This window comes from Drosophila montana, unplaced genomic scaffold (assembly GCF_035044405.1).
Source record: "Drosophila montana isolate Dmon_TW-CO22-7 unplaced genomic scaffold, ASM3504440v1 contig_3846_1, whole genome shotgun sequence".
Lineage (NCBI taxonomy): Eukaryota > Metazoa > Arthropoda > Insecta > Diptera > Drosophilidae > Drosophila > Drosophila montana.
This window is the reverse complement of record NW_026998718.1, coordinates 291,113-313,712: the sequence shown is the minus strand read 5'-3', so window position 1 is coordinate 313,712 and position 22,600 is coordinate 291,113. Positions and strand designations below refer to the sequence as shown.

The 22,600-nt window shown below is 40.0% G+C and overlaps 1 protein-coding gene across 1 annotated transcript; it reads right to left on the bottom strand.

The window, feature by feature from the left end:
• Window positions 1–645: 645 nt before the first annotated feature.
• On the bottom strand, window positions 646–19,313 carry HGTX. Its single transcript, XM_064696266.1, has 4 exons — window positions 18,099–19,313; window positions 15,710–15,895; window positions 7,440–7,636; window positions 646–1,572 (listed from the first exon to the last, which is right to left on the bottom strand). Exons 1-4 carry the CDS (start codon window positions 19,051–19,053, stop codon window positions 1,324–1,326), a joined length of 1,587 nt encoding a protein of 528 aa, XP_064552336.1. The 5' UTR covers window positions 19,054–19,313; the 3' UTR covers window positions 646–1,323.
• Window positions 19,314–22,600: the final 3,287 nt, after the last annotated feature.

The window sequence follows — 22,600 nt, the reverse complement described above, 5'->3', positions numbered from 1 at the left end:
CAAGATACTCGCATTCTGCTCACCCCAAATCTCTCGCATATGCATTCGTCAAGTGCTCGTAAAGCTCAGGCATTTATTATTTGGTATGCCTCATTGTTCCATCAACCTGTTTCCATTTCATTCATGACTTGTCCAACTTTTGATTGACAGTTAATCAATCTTTGGATTTTCGTTGATTCTTTTCACACATTTCCATTCATTTCGGTTCCGTTTTGTCTGCACCTCGTTGGCAGAAGAAACTCTTTCAGCTAATCCTTTTGACTGCAGTCCGGAATATTTGACAGATTGCCGTCTGACTTACTGATTGACTCTGTGACTGTGTAAGCAGATTTCCGGTGTGTGTGTAATTGTTATGAGCCCTAAGCCCTGCATCAATTGTTGCTCTGCCTTGTGGGTGTTTCTGAGCTGATTTCGGGTGCGCAATGTGGATTATTATTGTCGGTCTCTCGTTGTGCGTAGGTTTTACTGTACCTAACACTATTAACTCGCACATTTATTGATATATATGTGTAAAGAAAAATGCATAAATATGATGTGCATAATTAATGTAGCTTTTAGTTGTTTTTGTTAACTCTTTTTCAACTCTTGAAAGAACTTCATAATTCATTTATTTTAGATTAAATGCCACACAATAAAACTAATTAGTTATCTGTAATTTTATCATTTTATTCTTTATCAATTTCAAATAATTAAAATTAGAATTTAATTTAAATAAATTGTACATTATTTACTGCAGTATTTTCTTTATCATCATCAATATTATATTCATGGGAAGTGGCTCGCACTTCGTATATTTATTCAGATTTCATTTTAAACACAAGTCTTTTCGAATCCACGAAATTACATTAAGATTTAAAGGATGCTTCAGCTCTGTGGATTTTCTTGAAAAAAAACTATCAAACTAAACATACAATATGTAATAAATTCAGTAACTTGTGTGACGACTTAAGACGACTTAGCATTTAGAGCCCGGTTATTAAATACAAAATACCTAAATTGTATATATCTATGTACTTTAAAAATAAACATAAATATTTACACACATACTATATATGAAACAAGAGGGCAAATCGAGGAAGAAATTAAGTTGCGTTGACTTAAAAGTGACGTCTTCAGAAGACTGTAAAGTGGCAAAACCTTTTTTTATATTTTCTTGTTGCTGTTGTTTTTGTTGTTCTTTGACTAGCTAATAAAAAACGGAAATGGCCGACAAATGTTGAGAGCCTTTCGCTTTGTTTGTTTGAGTTTATTAGCTGGCGATATTGTTGTTGTAACTGTTGTTGTAATTTTCTAGCATATCCTTTGCCGTTTGATAAATTCGTTTTAATGACGATAATTATCCTGGTGCTGTTGCTGTTGCTGCTGATGCTGATGCTGGGAGCTGCTGCTGCTGCGACTCCTTTTGCTTTGGGCGGGTGCCTCGCCCATGTCCAGGCTCTCGTTGTCGCTGTCCATGGTCTCGCTGCAGTCTCCATCGTTGTCGCCGCCCATGTCGTCCTGTTTCCGCTTGGCCGTTGCCATTTCCGCCGCATGACGTTTGCGCCATTTGGTGCGACGATTCTGAAACCAAACCTGTAAAATCCCAAATTGAAATGGAAAACTTTAGCAATGCGTGCAGCGAGTGTGTGTGTGTGTGTAGCGAGTGTGTGTGTGGCGAGGCAATTTAAGTTTTAAATAAGCGCAACACAAGTTTCGTGTCGTAATTAGGCAGCAGTCCAGCAGAGCCCATGAGGCACACATTGTCAAAGTCATTAAGTCGAGGCCCGTCACCCATTTCCCGTCTCACAGCCCATAAGTCGCATCATCAACGCCGGTTAACCCTCAATTAAGACAATATTAAGCCCTGGACAGCGTTCGCATTGCCATGCCCATTGCCATTGCCCAACAGCAGTTACACAAGGCAAAACAGCAAAAACTATGCAAAACCATGACTAACATATTTGGTTGCGCTTCATTTTCCATTTTGCAACCGCCTCATTGTTGAGCGCCGGCCCCTGGCAACATATGTTGCATGCCCGCCCAAGCCACCCAAGCTTGGGCTCGTTGTGCTCTCGGTCTGTGGCACAGCCTGAAGGGGATTATTCTGCATAGGCCTAGACACGTTTTTTCGTGGCATGTGCTGCTGCAAAATCGGGCATAATTTCTACATTTGCTTGATGATGGAGCACTTTCACCAAATCAGGCCAGGCCTCAGCTCATCATGGCAAGCGTGCTGTATTTCAAGTCATAAACAGCGTCCATTTTAAGTACAATTAGCCTATTTGATAGGCCCATATTCTTAACGTTTAACGTTTTTAACGTTTTTCATTTGTGGCTAACTCATCCTGCAGCTTAGTTCCTTTAGTTAGTTTGGTTTGGTAAAACTGAGATTTTGCTTACTTAATCTCCAGTCTATATCGCAGATATTTCCACAAATACCAGCTAGACAGTTTATAAACACAGCATTGATGATATTTAATGAAAAAACTGTTTTAATAAGCAATTAACTGTGCGGCATTTTAATGCAAATAATAACGTATACGTCCATGGCTGGCGAAAATCAACGCGTGAAACGACCCAAAGGTGCAATTAAACCAGATACAACATAATTTACAGCTTCATTTGCACATTTGTGTAATTATTATTTGCAACATTATGCGAAATAAAAATACAATTATTATTTTTTCGTGTGCTACATGCCGCAGCCTGCCAAAGAAAGCGACAGAGGCCAAGGAGACCGGAGCCTGGAGCCTGGAGGCTGAAGGCTGGTGACTGAAGTTTGGGGCGTCTTTTTTGGCCCAGCACAGACAGGCAACAACAACATTAGTTGGCATCATTAAGGCTGCTTTTCATGGTCATTATTTTTTGGTAACAGCTGTGACCATGTTGTTTGGGATTTGCTCGACCAAAACGGGAACGTGTGCCTGGCCGGGGTAGCCTTTCGGTCTTTTCGGCGTGCCAGCTTGGGCAGCGTGGGCAGCAGCCCCTGTCGTTTGCGACATCATAACGATGGTGTATGCGTCATCTAGCACCCACTAAAGCATAGTTTCCAAGTGGAAGGCAACAGACTGTTGAATTGAAGACTTGTCACTGTGTTTGCACATGAGTTGCATGCTTAAAGCCTTAAGAAGCGCTCGAAGAATTACGTTTTGTTTATTACATTTTTTGGAGGGAAGAAAGAAAGTCTGACAAGATTTTTATATGTCTGCTTATAAGTGTCTCATGAAATAGAGGAAGTCTCCTTTGAGGGTTGAGCTCAATATTTTTGAACAGATTGAACAGTCGAGTTGATATAGTTAATAGCTTTGTCCATAAATTAATTTCAGACTTGGCCGAAGGTCATCTTTGCCTTCCTTAGTTACCTTCGTACAAATATTAAGTTTTTGTATCGTATTATTTCTTGATAAAACTCTGCCTAGTTACAAGTTTCCCTATTAAAGTCACATGTATGTTATACCCTATTCAATCGGAAGACTATCAGAAGGCTTCCACAGAAAACTAGGAAAAGAAATGTATGTGCCATTTGGAAGAGTTAGCCATGTTGAAGAGTACGAGTACTTGTTATTATTATTATTTTTGAAATGTTTAGTGCACAGAACGTCATAAATATTGGCAAAGTCCCTTGATCTGGCTCCGACAGTTTTACTTGAAATATGCGCATCGGTTTTATGGCCACACATGACGAGATCAAGATCGCCTTAGAAGCGGAGGAGCTATGGCAGTCGAGGAGGAGACACACTAGGAAATTTATGACAGCCAACATGTCAAAGTCAATCAAATATTGTGGCAATCAATTTGACGTGGCAGCGTTACGCTTCGATTGGTTGCACGGCACGACATGGGATTGGGATTGGGATTGGGGTGGGGGAGCGTGCGGCATTGGTTTGGTTTGTGCACACGGATTTATTTATTGCGGCCAGGAGGCGAGGCAGAGTTATAAAACATATGGCAATGTTTTGGTCAGTCGTCTGACGTTTTTGGCACCGCTGCGGGGCGTCCGTCAGGTGTCGGGTCCAGATAAGGATGAAAAGCGTTATGTAAATTTCATAGGAACGGATGTCAAAACCAAACCTTTTATTTTCGTTTGCCGCACTCCGGCGTCCTACTATTGTGCATTTGGTCTCGGCGATGGCAAATATATGACTCTGGCCAAATTGGAAATTTATTTGTTTACGCGCGTCCAGTTCGTCGGTTCAGTTTGTATCGGATCGGGTCGGATCGGATAGCTCGCACTGGGTACTTAAAAGTCATGGAAATTTACAGCATGGCTGCGCGCACACCTTTAAAACCCGTTGCCCGCCCCTGATCGACTGACAAGTTGCAGTTACGTTTGACCCGGGATATTTTCTTGTTTCTCCTATTGGTTAACAAACATTCTGTTGTTGTAGTTCTGGCATTTAAAAGTGGCTCGTAAATTTTAAGTTGAACCACAGGCTCAACGTTCCCTTTATATGGCGGTATATTTATGTGAGTTTCTGATTTATTTGCGTTTTGTAGCCCATCAACGTGAAGTCGCAGCGCACATAAAATCGGTTTCTATTTGACTAATTGTGAGTCGAAAAGTGTGGAGCAATGGCGCAGTCGCTGATAGCGCTTCAAATGAGCGACCTCTCCAGCCCATCTTATTGGTAGTTCGTCATAGAATTTCTCTCCATTCATTAACACACAATCAAATCCATTAGCTGGCAACAATGGGCCAGCTGGTATTTCGGGTGTTCTATACGATTCCCAAAAATCAATTAGACAATATTTCACATATCTGTCATAAGTTTTATGATCAGCCTGTCCCATTGTCAACTTGTCGGCTTGTCACTTAGCCGCACAGTTCCATGGCCTTTGCCCGATGCCATTGTCACTTTTGACAAACGCTACGAATCGATTTGGTCCATAAGCTTTCAATATACATGTGCTAATTATGCGGTGAGTGCTCAATAAAATAACATTCTGAAAACATTTGACAGCCAATATAGACCATAAACTAAATTTTAGTTAAAGCATTCTTGTAATCATGATTTTGATATGCATAACTATATTTGGGCTTTTTATATTATATCTTTTATTTCTCTAAGTTGCCCCTAAACCGTACAGCTCTGTCTCCGATTTATAATAAAGGCGAATGACCCCAGATTTTCATTCCTAGTGTATACGTAATTTATTCAACTCTATATTCTTCAATTGCTTAGTTCAAATGTTTGTATGCAAAGTATATCAAATTACCTAAGCAATAACATGCTCGGAGCACCCTCATAAGCCACATGCCCAATCATTTCTCTATATCGCATGTGTTTACATGCATGCACTCGACAATCATTGGGAAAATCTCATACATTTATGCAAAAGCTAAATCACGAAAAAGCTATAACAACGAATCATGCAATAATATTATGGCTTGTACTAACTACACAAGTCCATAAAGACGCAGAGCTGGAATGTCATTAATAATGGCCGCAGACGCTATAATTCACCGAATGAGACAGCAGGAGAGGGAGAGAGAGAGAGAGAGGGAAAGGGAGAGAGTGAGATATAAGAACGTACAAAATGGCGACCATTTGCATTAAATGATTGCTAAAATGAATTGTCCCTCATACGGGAGTAGGTTGAGTCTCTGTGCTGTGTCCAAAAACGGTTTTAATTATGATAACAGCGCAATTATTCTTGTCAAGATCATTTGGCATACGCCGAGCTGCAGCCACGCCCACACTTGAACACCCACACACAGACACACACACAGACACACAGACACACACAGACTGAGAGACAGGCAGTCTCTGACTGTTTTGCATTTTGTGTGTCTGTCATATTTTGGGGCTGCGTGCAGTTCTTGTTGTGTTTTTGTTTGTCAATTTGCATACTATCATCGTCATGGCTGTTTTTCATCTGAGTCCGCCGCAAGAGGAGCTCCATCCGGTCCGGACGTCTGCCCACACGGCCGAACATGCACACACGCACACTAATTGAATATGTATGAAGCTGATGTCGTCGTTGTTGCGTCCTTGCACAGAATTTAATTTACACTCACCCAAAAGTCATGCAGTCATTTGGCATGTCTATCAGACAGAGGCCAACCCAATCCTGCCCTGCACTCATCCATCCATCTCGCTGACCATTTGTACTCGTCATCAGGCGCTTGCCTTTCTCTCTCTCGTTTACTATCTCTTTCTCTCGTTGTCTCTGTCTATCTGTTTAGCCCCTGCACAAATGACGCATATTTAGCTGCAGCTCAAGCCATCAATCCTGCGCCTCTCCTCCTCACATCATCTCTCCTGCTTCCTGCCTCACAGGCTGGCTCTACATAGAAATATTCTCGTTCCGTATGCCTCACAATGCCAACGGCCTCATTCATTGGTAATTAATCATTTTACTCATCATAAACGTGATTTCTTATCACTCGCCTATCTCCTAAGCCAAGGCCCTGATTTGTGCACAGTTGTTGGAGGCTGAGGGCAGAGCTGACGAGGTTAACGGGGTGTTCTATTTGGACTTCAGCAAGAGGGTTGTAATAATTAGGGTCTACAAATTGACCGACAAATGGGACCAAATACTAATGAAATTGCAATCCTCAAATATATGCTATATAAGCTATAGAGAAAAGTTGCCTCTCTTCGAATATAATCCCAATTTGGAGTTTGATTGACTTGTTCTTTAACTAAAAGATTTTCGTTTTCTACTTTCTTTTCTATTAGCTCATTCTTTTTGCAAGAGTACTCAAGGTGATTCATAACTCATTAGTTTCTCTCTTCTATGTCATCATTCATTTAAAAATCATGATATCATATGTTGCAACTGTCGCTTAACTAAGCACAACTCACCGCAAAACCAATTAACTACCCGGGCTTACGACTAATTTAAATGACAAACCCAAAGAGATCCGAAAGCCGCGTCGCACACGCGACTTACTGGCAACGGCAATGACACGTGCGTTTCTGGTGAGGATTACAACAACGATGATGGCGTTTGGAGATGGCGACGCCGCTCAACAAATTTGACGACACAAAGGATTTATTTGTTGATAACATTTCAGCCGCAGGGTGGGCGAAAAAACAACCTTCGGCGAAAACTTTAAAATAACGCGCACGGAAATGTTTTTGTTTTGTTTTTTGTGCAGGGCTGTCAGGGGAGGGACGGACATGTGAACTAAGCCTTTGGGGCATAACCCACTGGGACAGGAAGGGCTACTGATACCCCTGTGGCAGACCATTGGCGCCATTTTGTTTTCGGGCTTCGACAAAAAATAAACCAAAAATCCATGAGCTTTGCGTTTCAATAAAAATGCAAATTGCCACAAACATCAAAGGCGGGGTGAAACTGGGCGGGGCTGGGCGGTGCTGGGCGATGCTATTCGGAAGGTTGTTCGTATCTTTTACCTTCTTTTTTTTGTTTGCGGGAGAGATACCCGGCGCCATTTTATGAGCTTTTAATTTGCATACACTCGCATGTTTTAAATATTACCCGAGGCTTACCTTAACCTGCGACTCGGACATTCCTAAGGCATATGCGAGCTTGGCACGCTCTGGTCCAGCCAGATATTTGGTTTGCTCGAATGTCTTCTCCAGCGCGAATATCTGCTGACCACTGAATGTTGGGCGGGTGTGTTTCTTTTTGCCATCCTTATCGCTGGATGGATGATGCTGATGGGATTGTGACAAATTGGCCGACACTGTAAACAGTTAAAAGAAAATTAAGGCGTTAGAAAGATTTGGAATGTTTAGAAGATATAGCAGAAGATAATATAATGAATCATATTAAATATACTAAAGGAGTTTCTTCGAATATCTTAAGACTATTTACGATGCTTTCAATGAATGTGTAGTCCAGTTCTCTTAAATTATTTATCTATTAAATTGTAATAATTGCATATTTGTATAATATTCCTTTCGAGCAGGATATATAAGCGCAGCTACATTATACAATTGATGAAATATTATTTGTATCAACTATTTTCCATAGTTCAAATACTGTTAAATATTTGCACACTGACTAATATATTGCCCCTACATTACATCAAAAACCCCTCAATAAAAAGAAAACACGACAATTTACCTTTATTGTGCCTAATAACCCATCTATAAATATTTCACTCTGAAAACTTTTCAAATTTGTAATAATTTACGTTTAAGAGTCGTGTTTACAAGCTCCGAAAGTTGTCGCAGTTTAAATGATTTAATTATGAAACAATGCGCAATGCCATAAAATGTATCCAGATTATAATGTCGTTAAAATAAAGTTGGTTAAGTAAAGGGGCCCGCGTCTGTTGCTGTTGTTGTTGCTATTGTTGTTGTTGTTGTTGTTGTTGTCGTTGTGGCAAAGTTTTTTGACATTTATTAATTGTTTATGGTGCGCGTTTGGCGACAGCTGCGAATTGGAGAGGTGGTTGAGCTGAGAAGGCATCAGACACTTTTGTGGGTTGTTGGGGTTGTTGTCGGCCTTAAAGGTTCGTGTCTTATTGGAGCTATTCAACTGCGACTAATTAATTGTAAAAATAATTTTGGAATTGATTTCATCCAATATTTGCAGTCACAGCTAATGCAAATAATATAAATTATTTTTGGCAATTCATTTTTGCATACCTTGGCTATGGTTTCCGCATAACAATTAGACACTAATTACAGTCGAGTTGGGGGGGCGGGGGGTCACAAATAAAAAGTAGCCAAGCACACGTTGCGACAATTAACAAACCCAAATTGACCACAGAATTTATGAGAACCACTAAACATTCGGTCCGTGGGGCCTCGGGCTTTCATTAAAATCAATTAGCCAAAACGACAACGACAACGACAACGACGACGACGACAAGAGGCCAATAAAAGCAGGGACCACGCCCACCACTAGACGGGCGCTACGTGCAGCCGCCCCCCTCAGGGCTCGTAAAGGCAGTCAAGTGGACATGGGTCGGGTGGTGGTCATAAAATTAAACGGCAGCAGTTGACTCTCTCCTTCGCTCCCTCTCTCTCTCTGTCCCTCTCTGTCTCTAACTCTCTGAGTGGGTGGCCAGCAGCCCTTATGTCGTGCTGTTGTGTGTATTTGTGTGTGTGTGCTTTCAATTAATGTCACCCCATTATTAAATGATCCCTAATTATGTGAAATGATTTGACTAAATATGCACAGGGCGCGCCTGGCGCTAGGTAAAAAGGTAATGCCACAATTGTGCAGAGAAGCCCTGTGGGTGGTGCTGCTGCTGGCGTGGGTTGAGGGTTGAAAATAGCTGCTCTGCCAACAGGGTCTATCTTTGTGTGGTCTTAAATTTATTTCAAAAAACCAACGAGCTTGACTCTTTTTTGGCCGTTGCTAGTTCCCTGGAAGCTGGAGTCCCTTTATGATACTTTGGTGCATTTACTGTAATATTATTAATTTAAATTATTACACTTAGAATGTGGAATTTGTGTGATATGAGATAAAGAGACACACACACACACAAACGACTAGTGGAAAATGTGTTTGAAATAACGTGGAAAGTTTAAGTATTTAACGTAGTTTGAATTCTTAATTGGGAAAAGCGAAATGGTACAGAAAAAGTTGATTACCAAAAGTAAATTGTATAATCATAATTTTAACGACTAAGCATTTAAAAATTTAAAGTAAATAATAAAATAAAGTTCAATATGCACCTAACTGAAAATTCTCTTATTACGTTATTTTATATTTAATGATATTCGGAAAACTATTTTGCAACGTCAAAGAGAACAAATAAGTTTATATTTGTTTCTTTATATGAACGGTTCGTTGATATTCATCCTGATAAGATATCCATCCCTTAAGTTTCTTTTTTGCCTCAACGTACACTTCATTTCGTACTCAAATCTTATTCGCAGCTTTCATTCATTGTTTTTCAAGCTCAGCTCAGCTGCAACTGCACAAATTGATTGCAATGTGCGAGGACATAAAACAAAAAGCCAAATAGAATCGCTTCAAAATAAATATGTGCCATAAAATTTATTATATTTTTTCGCAGACCATTCGCAAGCTTAACAAGCCAGCAGCAGCAATGGCAACAAACATACCACTTGTCAATAGGGCGACTACGTGTAACATTTCCGGATATGTTTTAGAGCGGGTGGGCAAAGGCGAGGCGTTGTGGGGTGGGGTGGGGTGGGGTTTAGCAACAAGGCCAAGCCTGAATCATAACAAGATTATTCCCCAGCAAAGGGGAAAGAAGATCTATTGACGAAGAGTAAATACCCTTGCGATGTATTTCCATTAACAAGTGATATAGTAACTTCATCCTAATGAGTCTATGAGCATAGTTCGTAATTCGAAAGATGTCTTGGTAAGAAATTGATAGTTCCTATTATGAGCCATATGTTGTAGTAGTGCGAACAGTTATACGTATTTACCCTTTAGTTAGAGAGTTCCTAAATATATAGATTGACTTTCAAATAGAGGGACTACTGTGGACACTGATCAGGCATATCTCTAGGCGATCTGATATATCCTTCCTCTAAGCGTTACACTTTGGTTGATAAAAAAAATATGCAATACCTACTACAAGAGTATCATAATTGTGTCAGTGATAATAATTTTTATCGCGAACGTGTGCCTTCTCTCCCTCTCCCTCTCCCTCTCCACTCTCTGTCTCTTTTTAGCCATCTATTGGGCCCGCAGCTGCGTCCCAAGAACCCTCATAAATAACCGACAAATATGAAGCGTTTATTTGCTCATGTCACGGCCCTTACGCAGTGCTGCAAAATGAAATGAATTGGCAGTGGAAATGGCAGCAGGCTCACTTTCTAGAGCGACCCCTCGCCAGATTCCCCCTCCCCCCAAACAGTACCTTTTCCCAGCGACAGTTGTCTATAATCGCATAAGTCACCCTGTTGCCAACGCTGCATTTGCACATTTCTCCTCTTTTTTTCTTTTTTTTCGGCTTTTGTTCTGTTTCAAATACTTTTTCGCCTACTTCTTTTTTATAGCGTTAATATTTTGGGTTTTGGATTTTCTTTTTATTCGGTATTGATATTAATATCGTGCGGCAAGGGGCGCGCTAGGTGGGCGTGTTATGTTTTGGCTTACTGTTGCGCTATTGAAAATATTAAAAAGTCATTTGTTACGGGCGTGCGGATCGAGAAAAGGTACGCAGAGCGCTTGTCGAGTCGACAATAGCAACTGTTGATAGACAACAGAGAGAGACAACGAAGAGTGGTGGATATTCGTTTTTTTTTTTAAACTAATCTGATAATTAGCATAGAAAAGTTACAGAAGATAAAGCCACTTCATAAATCATTACAAATATTTCAGATTCAAATGTATCTATATAAATATATCGATATCAGGTAAAGGAAGGGAGTTGTAAATAATTTAAAATATTACTAAATTCGATAAACCATATTTGATGTCTTTAGTCTTATTGTGTATATAAGAGGTCGCAGATGCCTGCCATTGCACAACAGCAATGTACAGGGTATAAATAAAGATATTGTGAATTTATCAACAATGGCTACCCCGTTATCATATGCTATTACATTTGTATAACTAACTATAACAATCCTGTATTGTCCTTATGCCAATTACCCCCATAAGCTCAGCTCCCTCGCATGTCTGTCTATTGTTCATCTGAAATATTCATCTCCATAGGTAGCATCGCTCATTAAGTGTCCCTGATCTGTATCCTACCCAGTGGCTCCCGCTTTGGGTCTGGCTTCATTGCATTGTTTTATGGCCTGTTTTATGGCCGATTATATGCTTAAAGCACAAGTTCTTTGGGTAGCGATTAGGAGGACGACACCGACACACAAAATGCCACTTGAATTTTAATTAAACGCAACAGCTAGAAGAGGTACAAGCGCAGCCCCTGACTGTCTATCCGGCTCTCTCTTTCTCTATCTCTTTCTATTTCTCTCTCTCCCTCACTCTCTCTCCTGGCAGCAGTAACTTTTTATTTGGGCCTCGTTGTTGCTGTCTTCATTAAGCTTAATGAATTGTGTCAAATGCAGACAGCGGTTTTGGTTGGTTGCCTCGTCGGTTGCTTGGTTTTTGCTGGCTTTGGCTATATGGTTATCTGGTTGGGTCCGACAGCCATATAGCTGGCTGTATTTCTAGTTGCTGCTGCCTTTTATGATACACTTTAACGCATGTTTTTTAGCCTGTATTTACTTTTTGTATTCAAGTTAATTATTTTATTCGCAGCATGTGGCTTTACATGAGCGTGGACAGCGAGGGAAGAGCGCAAAAGAAAGAGAGAGAGAGAGATTGAGAGAGCGCAGCATGAAGTAAACATGTGAGATATAACCGGACATATGTATACGCTAGTTGCAAGAAATCTGGCATATTTAATAAGTTCTAGTGTTATTATAATTGATATTATAATCCAAAATCTGATTCAGAGATTGGTTACCATAAGCTTCAAACTCTATTTTAACTTCTAAATGTATATCATCAGCCAACTCTACTTTAACTTCTAAATAGATAATAATTGACTATAGTCATATATAAAGCTAAAATGCTGGTGATCCGATTTAAGTTCACTTTCAAAGATTGTTTTGTGCTTATTCATGTTTCTAGAATAGAGTTAACAGATCTTCTACCTTTCACCGGTTAATGCTGTTCATTAATATATTTCTTAAATCTCATTTAAATTCATGTTTTCTTTTTCAAGTGATATCCTTACGATATCCCTTAAATTTCTCCTTAGCACACCATTTGCAGGTATGTGGATCTCAAAAGCCTGCTCTAGCAGAAAATCTAAAGGAAACTTGCCTCGTTATTTGCGCACATGCCATGGATTCGCTTTAAAATAAGAAACTTCAGAAAAACATGTTTCACTTGCTTGTCGATGGTTTTTCCTCATTGTTTTCACATGATTTTCCAGGCCAAAATATTGTCATATATTCCGCACATTTACATAAAACACAACACAAACACAACATGAAGAGCGAGATGTGTGTGTGTGTGTGTTTGTTATTTACATAAAAATTGTATATTTATTTATATATTATTTGTGTATACATATTTATGACTGAAAGATGCCCGCCGATGTCGACGAATATGCGACAGCTGCTCAGCCAGACAAAACGAACGGCGAAAAGAAAAACTTTTACCGGAAAAAGTGCCTGTTGTTGTTATGTGTGTGTGTGTGTTGCTCTATATAAATGTGGGGTACATATAGTATGTGGCTCGTATATGGAGTAGAAGGTGGGTGGGGCATAAGATAAAGGCAGACGCAGACGCTGCGAGAATATGTTGCCACATTATTATCTAGACGATGGCAAAGCGAACCTACAACAACATGAGCAGGCCCGCTGAGGCTGCAGAGTGCTGGGTATGCCAAAATAGGGCAGCTGTGTGTGGATAAAAATGAGTATGAGTGTGTCCGTGTGTGCGTGTGTGTTTATATGCTTGTAGGCTGTCATGTTAACAAGGCAGCAAAAGCTTTATGTGTACGTGTGTGTTGTGTATTTGTGCTTGTGTGCGTGTGTTGTTTTATGGGAAAGCTGCGCAAGCGACATCGCACCAAAAATGGCGGTCGTTGAGCTGCGTTCATTTAAATGTATATCTGCGCACAGAAGTATGCTATACAATTGTTCAGCTACTTTGTTTTGATTTCTTCATTTTTCATTATTATTATTATTATTTGTTTTTGTTGTTGGTTATTGCACCTTATATTTGTTATTAGTTTTTCATTTGTTCCTGATTCTTGATATACTTTTAACTTGATTTTCGCCACAATCAATTAAATAGGTGTACCACAAGCTGTGTTTGCTCCGCCACGCTTCTTTTTATTCTGACTAATATATGCACATTTGCTTTTATCGTTCTTATTTATATTAATATTTGCAATGCAATTCATTAAATGCAATAACTGTGAGCCATAGTGAGTTCAATGTGCCTTTATGGGCGTGCGATCACAATTGTTTAAACAGTCACCCAGACAAGGGCAGAACTTCATATAAAAGCATTAATAAGGTTGTTATCAGTATCATCTACCGCATTGCGAGTCAATTTAGTCAGTTGGGGGCAGTTATCGTTGGAAAGGTTAGTTATCAGGGTTTATTAAATGAGTAAATACCACTATCAGTAGCTGCGATATTAGAAAGTGGCAAAAAATTAGCTAGATACTATGAATAGGGAACAGGATTGCAGTCAGGTGCAACTAATTGCGCAATATTTTGTTTATAGTGCAATAACAGCATAATTGGGATTGGAAACTCCAAATGTGGAACTGAAGGAAAGTAAGACTGAGATTTAACATTTTAGATCAAATTAAATCGTTTTTATGGCCAAGACCAGCATGGAGCTGGAGAATATGACAGGAAGATTGAAACATTGAACAAAAGTCAAGAAAAATATTCATGCTTATAATTCCATTTAGTTTACGTGATTTTCCTTTTAACAATCCACCATTCTAACCTTTGATCTATAGAGATTCCCAGCTTCTTATTTGTAAACCAACTCTGCAAATGCCCCAAAAAACTTGTAGTTAATCAATATATTAATTCGTTGCTCTTACGTCGTCATTTTGTGTTGTATTAAAATAAGGTTACTGTGATTTTTACACAGTCAGCACAGTATCAATTTCGCAGCTAGCTCCACTTGCGTCACTCTTGAGACTAGCTCTGCACTGTTTGGCAAATCAATTGAAATAATATTTATCTAATCGGAGGAGCTATCAAACATTCCAAGATACACTTCAGAAATCGAATCGAACACAAGACAAACACAACACAAGACAAACACAACAAGCTCGACAACATTTCTCTGGCGATCTCTGTTGATCTCGTTACTAATTCAATAAGAAAATTATGTTCGATTTCCGACTTAAAGCCCAGCCGCAAAATGTGCGCAGTCATTGGCGCAATTAAAAGGCAAACAGCAGCTGACTTCACTGACTCTTCACTGAAGCCCCGATGCCCTGGCAGTAGCCACAACACTAAATCAAATCAAATCAATTGCCAATGCGAACGATCATTAACCACAGCAGCAGCAGTGGCAGCAGGGGACAGACCAGGGGGGCGGGGCGTTTAAATAAATAAACAATGTGAAAACGAGTTCGAGTTGGAGCTGAAGTTGGAGCTGGGCGATTACTTAATGAGCTTAGGTGTGAAGTGTGGGGTGCGGGTGGGGGAAACGGCGGCGGCTCAGTGCCTTATAAATAGATGTAATAATGAAGTAACCAGATCCATATATATCGTTACCCCAAACAAGTCGAAAGATGCTCGAAAGCGTGCGAGTAAATTAATTTTTCATATGCTTTTCAGTTCGAAAAAAGAAAAAGAATTCTTCATTAATGTGGAGTCATTGTCAGCGCTATGGATCGATCGTTGGATGCGTCGATCGCTGATCGTGTTAAAGTGATTCCCTTGATTTGTATTATTTTATTTTTCTTCTGCTTTTTCATTTTTCTGCCAGCTCTTTTAATGAGTTGGACAATGCGCCATCGGCTGCACTAAGCACATTGGACTCGTCATATTGGTAATCACTTGAGTAGCGATCCATGATCATTAGGGGCAGCTGCCTCATTCGCTGCGCTTTGTTAACGGTATCAACAGGAAGTCGCGCTGCGCCTCAATGGAGGCGGCTTGCGCCCCGAGGTGTGGCTCTCATTGTTGACAAATCATCGGGCCCCGGAGGCCGCAACAATTGTAACCAAATTACGTGCCACCGTGCCACTGAATGCACTGATTGTTCGGCAGCTCGACGCGATGCCGCGCATGGCATGTGAAGTGTTGTGAAGTGCTCTTTATTTGCAAATTAGTGCACATTCATTTAAGTATCTGGCCTGCCAGATTTATTCACTTACTTGTATTCGATAGACGCTCCCGCCACGCTATCGGATTGGCCACCAGACCCTGCAGTCCGGGCCAGTACAGATGCGTGCGATCCACGATGTGCCCGGCGTGCGTCTTCAATGGCGTTCCCTGGCTCTGCGATAGATATTGGGCCATGCCTGCCGCAGCAGCGGCTATGGAGAAACGTGGAATGCCCGCTGTGATGGAAAAAAGATTGCGTAAAGTTTAAATCTGATTCAAAATACATAGTTCAAATTGATGCAGACATAGGCTTAAAATATTTAAAATCTAATATCCAGTTTCTCATATCATCTCATGATTATTGTTAGGTCTTTCATGGTTAATCCAGATGATATATAATGTAGTGAGTAATTTTAAAAATTACTAACTTTGTTAATAAATTGTATTGATAAATTCTCTACGACAATATTGCATACATTGGATTCTGAATCGTAGTTGTTTAGTTGCTAAAAAGCCTGGCTTCTTAAGAAAACTAATGTTTATTATTCAATCTAATGCGAACAGCAAGGAATACACTACGATTCATAAGTTTGAGTGATTTTGATTAATACAACATATGTTTGATTTTAATTTATGTTTTATATTAATATGAAATTGTGTTTGAAATAAGACAAATTTTAAACACACTTCCCTATTGCCTATCTCTTTGACAACCTATATTCAGCTCATGTAAACCGTCAAATTTAACAAATTTGTATAACTTTCAAAGTTCCAAGGTTCATCATAAATAAAAATAAGTTTTCTTATTATTATTCTTATAATCCCTCACATCTGCCAAGTCTTTGCGCTTAGAACTTCGCCCATCTAAACGATTTGAACCAATTAGATTGAAGCTATTAAATAATTTGTCATAAAAGAATTAAAAAAGTTTTTATAGTTTACAATTGAAACAAAAAAAAAAACAAGCAACAAAATCAAATCAACTCACATAAACGCGCTCGTTAAAATTAATTAAAAATTTTATGGTAAATTGTCAACGCCCTGTCGCATAGATGCCCATTATGCCCCGACCACAGATCGCTTCCCCTTGCCCCCGCCCCGCAGCATGCCCTTCCACTGTGCCTACACCTTGTTTCCATTACGAACAAATGTTGACCCACTCCTTATTGGTCTGGTCGGCTCTGTCATGCCGCACAATTGGGCTACATTTAACTGTCAAAAATTGAAATCGTTTTAGTGAAACGGCAGAGTCATATTTGTTGTACGCCCCCCGCCCCTCGCCCCCCGCCCACCGCAACGCTTGATTTTCGTGTGTCATTTTGATTTAATTACAAACAATTTGACAACTAATTGCTAAACGTTTAAGTATCGCATTACGCTTTGCGTCATTTTGCAATTTTGATATTATATGATTTTGGAAATTGTGCCCAATAAAATGCTCTCTACACTCGGCTTGGGGTAGGGCCGGGGAGGTGCTCTTCATTGTTGTTATATTTGTTGCTATTGTTGTTGTTTTTGGTGTTGTTTTTGTTGTTGTTGCCATTTTATTGTGGAATCATGTCAAACCGGATTCATGCACAAAACATTTGTTGCTGGGCAATTTTTAAACGAACCAGTTTTAGGAACCAATTTTTGGGGCCGTGCATAATGTCTATTCAATACATTTACATTGCATAATGATGGGCAAATCTACCACTTATGGGATTTTATATGGGTGGCAAATATCTTTGAGAATCAAAAATGTGGCGTCTGAAGAATCTTAAGAAAATAAAACCATTCATATCTCAGATTTCAAGAAATCTTAAATATTGCAAAAATATATATATAATCATATATAAATATATATAATTATATATACAAAATGAACACTTTTCCTTTTATATTTTGGAATATAATTATATACACAACTGTACTTTTGTATATTTGTATATGTACTATATATCGTTATAGCTGATAATCTTTCGTTCGACGACTATTCTACTCTCATTTTAATTATAACTCATTTTTTTAAGATATTTAGTGTAATGGAACAACAAAATAAGTCAGCAATTACATTAGAATATATGTAGATATATAGATATTGATATATAGAATATACATATGTGGAAAAGAGATAGGAAACATATCTAAATTCTAATAATTTCATCAAGCCAGGATATTCTACGTGCTAAGATCAGAATAAATTATTTAAATACAGCATTATTAACTGTATGTTCAACTCATTATTATTATTCCTTTAAATATTGACTAAAATATCAACCCCTTTTTTATTATCTGGGATCTACGGCCTTCGTCTAAAATACCAGCTCAATTTCCCAGACTGGGATTTGAATCTGTATCCTCTTTATAATACAGAATCGCTTAATTCAAACACACAAAAATAATTATTGTTTATATATTTCCTTTCGTATATATTATATATTTTCGATTCGCACTCACCTCCCGTTAAAGCACTTAGACCCGCCGATGTTACCGGCGGCGGTTTGGAGAGTATCGTATCGATGCCATGCGGATTGGCAGCGCCTTGGGTATTTGTTGTCGTCGAGCTGCTTGAGCTGGAGCCCGTCACACGTTCACTGATCAAATGGGAGTTGGGACTGTGCCCATAGACCAGGCCGTTGCCGGAGGCGCTCACTCCACTGCCAGCTCCAGTGCCTACGCCTTGTGCAGTCTTCATTTCTGTGGTCATGGAATGCAGAGCCGCAAGTGGCGGACCCAGAAAACTCAATGGCAGCTTGTGCTCCATATTGTTGTTGATGTTGTTGTTGTTGGGATGGTTGCCAATATTGTTGTTGTTGTTGTGCAGGCTCAGCGGATTAAGGCCGCTGCTTTGATGCTGATACTTGCGACTGGTCAAGTTCTCTGGACTGTAGTCAGACGGCGGGGGGCTGGACTCACTGTTCTGGCAATGGTCCTCGCCGCCGCTGCTGCGCTGGCTCAAAGCGAAGGATTTGGCGCTGTCGACGCCGGGACTGGAGTTGTGCTCGTAACGTGGCGAGGGCGACGATTCCGAGTGTAGGCGCGACGAGCCGGGCGGCGGCGTTGTCGATGGCGAATCCTCTGCAGATGATTTGGCCTCCAGCCGGGCACCAACTGCGCCGCCGTGCGCCGCCTTCAGCAGCATCAGGGGGCTGTTTAGTCCATTGTTGTTGTTATTGTTGTTGCTGTTGCTGCTGGCATATGCCGCCGCTGCCGCCGCGGCACTGTGATAGTCCGCCAGCTGTTGCTGATAGTCCGCCGCGGCCATCGCATGTGCATGAACATCGGCAAATCCATTGCTCAGACCCGCGGCAGCCGCTGCGGCCAAATGATGGCGCTGCGCCGCCGACGGCGGACTGCTCTGGGAGGCAGCCGCAAAACTGTGATGACGCATGTAGGGATTGATGAGATCCATGTCCGGATCGGTGCTGGGCGAGTGTACGTAGTCGAGGGAGGCACACTCCGGTGCGTTGGCCGGACTGGGACCGGGTCCGTCTGTGGGCAGGCGATGATAGAAGCTGGGCGGCAGGGCGAGATTGAAGGCCGAGTTGGCCGACAGCTGAAATGTCTGGGCAAGCTGCTTGGCTGCCGATGGTGTGGGGGATGGGTTGTTGCTGCTGCAGCTGCCACCCGCGGGCGTAGTGTGCAGAAATGGACTACCCAGCTTGGGATATTCGTTAAAAACGCGTTGCACTCTGAAGAATAGCCCGACAAGCTATGCAAACTTAAGTTTTCTTGGCAGTTATTTGTGGATAATAGAGTAAAGCTCAATTTTCAGTTAAGACTTTGGCACTTGACAGCGTACAGAGGTTCAGTTGTTGTTTCAACTCTTTCACTGGAAAACGCTTAGCACTCGAAAATTGAAGAACACGAAATCCGGAATTAGCCAACTTTTCGTGGTCATCTACGAAATTTGGATCGGGATTTAGCCGCGCGCGTGTCCGCTTGTTTAGGCCTAAGACTAACGAATGATTTCGAAATTGACTCGAGCGACTTCACTTCACATGGCGACCCACAGCGTGAGGCAATCTCAGCAGCAGACGCAATCGCCTGAGCAACCCTGTGCCGGTCCGCTGGTTGCTCTTTTCCACTCATTCAGGCGCAGCATCAAGCGCGAGAGTGAGAGAGGGAGAGAGCGAGAGCCCAGTATGATCTGTTTCATTCTCTCTTTAGTAAATCAGTTTGTGCGTTCCACAATCACTGTAAACATGCTATGAAGCTGGAACGCATTGGCATTGGCACAAAACGAATGGGAATTTTATTATGTACATCATTAAAATCAACTATTTCGGATTGGATTGGAGCTGGAACTGGACTGGTTGCGTTTTCAGAGCACTGAGAGTGTTTTGTACATGCAAGAGAGTTATCTCTGTGTTTGTGTGATAATGTCTGTCGGTGTACGTATTTGTGTGTGTGTGGTTGAGTGCATTTGCAATGTTGTTATTGTTGCTGGTGGGTGGAATCTGGTTGAGGCGACGCCCGACTGTGAATGCTGTTTATTTGTTTAAAAAGCTATAAATATTAAGTGAAGCTGTAGCTGGCAGGGATTGAAAAAAGGTTTTTTCATTTCTGGGTTTATTCATTTAAATAATTAAAATTTGTGCATTGGCATAATTAAAAGTAATTAATGTGAATCGAATGTGGACAACGGAAAACAAATAAAAGCTAATTGCTTGAAATGCTGTTTTTAACTTCAATTGAATAAAAACTTACAACCTTACGTCATAGACAATAAACTAAGAGCTTTTAACGAATAAAATAGACATTTCAATATAAATAAATTTACTTTTGAAGAACACTTCCATAAATATATGTGCATATTAAACTTTATAATGCTCGCAGAAACTTATCTTGATCTTTAACTAAGAAATAAAGTTTTATTAAGTATATAAACGAGTTTATTTAGTATGTATTTAAAGTATTTCAGCTTTCCCATTTTATATTTTGTTATATTTTATATTCAGTAATCCTCGGCCGAACGTTATTTAAAATTAATTGTCTGCTCGTTCTTTATCGGCACTCAAATGCAAACAAATAAAAATAACTTAATTAATACGCTAATTAACATTTCAATATTATTATGTGACTGTGCCACGAACTGAACGACAAACGATTTACAATTCCCATATGCATATGTGTACACATACAGGCATATTTATGTATATGTATATATAAATACACGTACACTACGAATAGCAAAGATACACACACATACAAATACAAAAATGCGCTTCATTTAATAATAAACTACACAATTTTAATTTACTCACACACAAAGGCGCAACAACAACACAATCAAACGAAACGCAATGGCAACGAAACAGCGGCACATAGGCCACACCCACCACAGGCACTGCACAGCTTCAGCTCATGAGCGAGAGAGAGAGAGAGAGAGCGCTGCAGCCGCCATTGTTTGTCGCGCTTTTATGTGTGTGTGAGCAGTGAGAGCAAAGTATTCGTTGCGCTCAAAATGTAACTCAAACTCAATTTGGTAAATTGTGAGTAGCTGCAAGCGTTTCTCACCACAGCTGTTGCTGTTGCTTTCGACAATGTTATTCTCTAGTTAATAGACTTTATTATTCATACACATACATACTTATGTGTGTGTGTGTGTATGTATGCATTATATGCATGTGTAACATTCAATCCACTAAACGCCAAGACCCAGCCCTCATTTATTTGCCCAGCATCTTTAACTAAGATCTTTACAATACAATATAAATTTATGCATACAACAATGTCAAGTCCGATTATCGCACTTAACAGATCTCGAACAGAAAACAGGGAAAACTGGAAAAGTTTTTTCTTCTCTAAAATATAACATACGCTCATAAATGCCCACAACTACCAGCAGGCATATAAAAAAATCTAACAAGCTACTAAAAAGTTGAAATAGATAACGAAACATAGCAGCTACGATTCGGCCTCTGAATAAACCCAAACAGTGATTGATTTATTGTTTTATTGCGCAAAAAAAACAACAGAACACAAAAAATGCCAGAAAATCACAAGAAATGACAACGGCGATAAGAAGAGAATATTTTTTAGAATGTCTTCTATGTGGCAGTGCGGGAGCATTTCGAATAAAATAAAAAAATGGTCCAAAGTTGATTCAACTCAGACACAAAAAAAAGCGGGTAATTAATAAATAATTTGTGAGCCTCTTTTTTCACATGTTGGCACTAAAATCAACCCAAAGGTAAATAGCCATGGTTAATGCGGACGGCCAGACTCTGTACCTGGTTAGGTTGGATTTGCCACACAGTTCATTAAACTGTGAACTGACAGTGGGACACAATGCAGCAGAGAGATTTCGGGCAGCTGTGAGGGGCGAGGGGGAAGAGCTCTCTGCTGGTATTTTTGATTCTTTTATTTGGGTGCTAATACACCAATCGTCATTGTAAAAAAGCTGGTCCGAAGAATGCGCAGCAGTGATTTAAATAGGTCTTGGGAGTCGTCGTCTACAAGTCGAAAATTGGGTACTTTCAGATAGAAACTTCTTTAAGCATTAGTCATTAGGATACAACTTCATTCAGCAAAGTGAAGTGTGCTCTAGTTGAGAGTGCTCGACCTAGGAAAGACTGTACCCAAGTAATTTAAATAAATAAACGGCTCATGCTGTCCTCAGCACCACACTATACCTAATCAATTTGTTATTAACTTTTCAATTCTGTCTGGCAACCAAATATATCTCTATATTATGTGATGAGGAATCGGGAAGTAAAGGAATCGAGTAAAGGAAAAAATTTTAATCTGTATGAGAAACTAAATACCAAATTAAAATAAACTTGATTTTGAAGACTTCTTTGAATCTTTCTGGCTATCGAGAAAGTGAAATTTGCTTAATATTTTTAAACCTTAATACCAGATTTGGCTTATCATTAAATAAACTTGATATATACTCAAACTTAAAGTCTTCTTTGAATCTTTTTGGCATATGCAATAATATCACAATCACACAT

What these genes read in the sequence shown, in the direction of transcription:
- HGTX (XM_064696266.1), bottom strand. Translation starts at nt 19,053, where the DNA reads ATGGATCTCATCAATCCCTACATGCGTCATCACAGTTTTGCGGCTGCC. An exon ending in GGAGCGTCTATCGAATACAA is followed by an intron (nt 7,637 to 15,709) that starts GTAAGTGAATAA and finishes AACTGTTTACAG; the next exon opens with TGTCGGCCAATTTGTCACAA. An exon ending in TGTCCGAGTCGCAGGTTAAG is followed by an intron (nt 1,573 to 7,439) that starts GTAAGCCTCGGG and finishes GGGATTTTACAG; the next exon opens with GTTTGGTTTCAGAATCGTCG.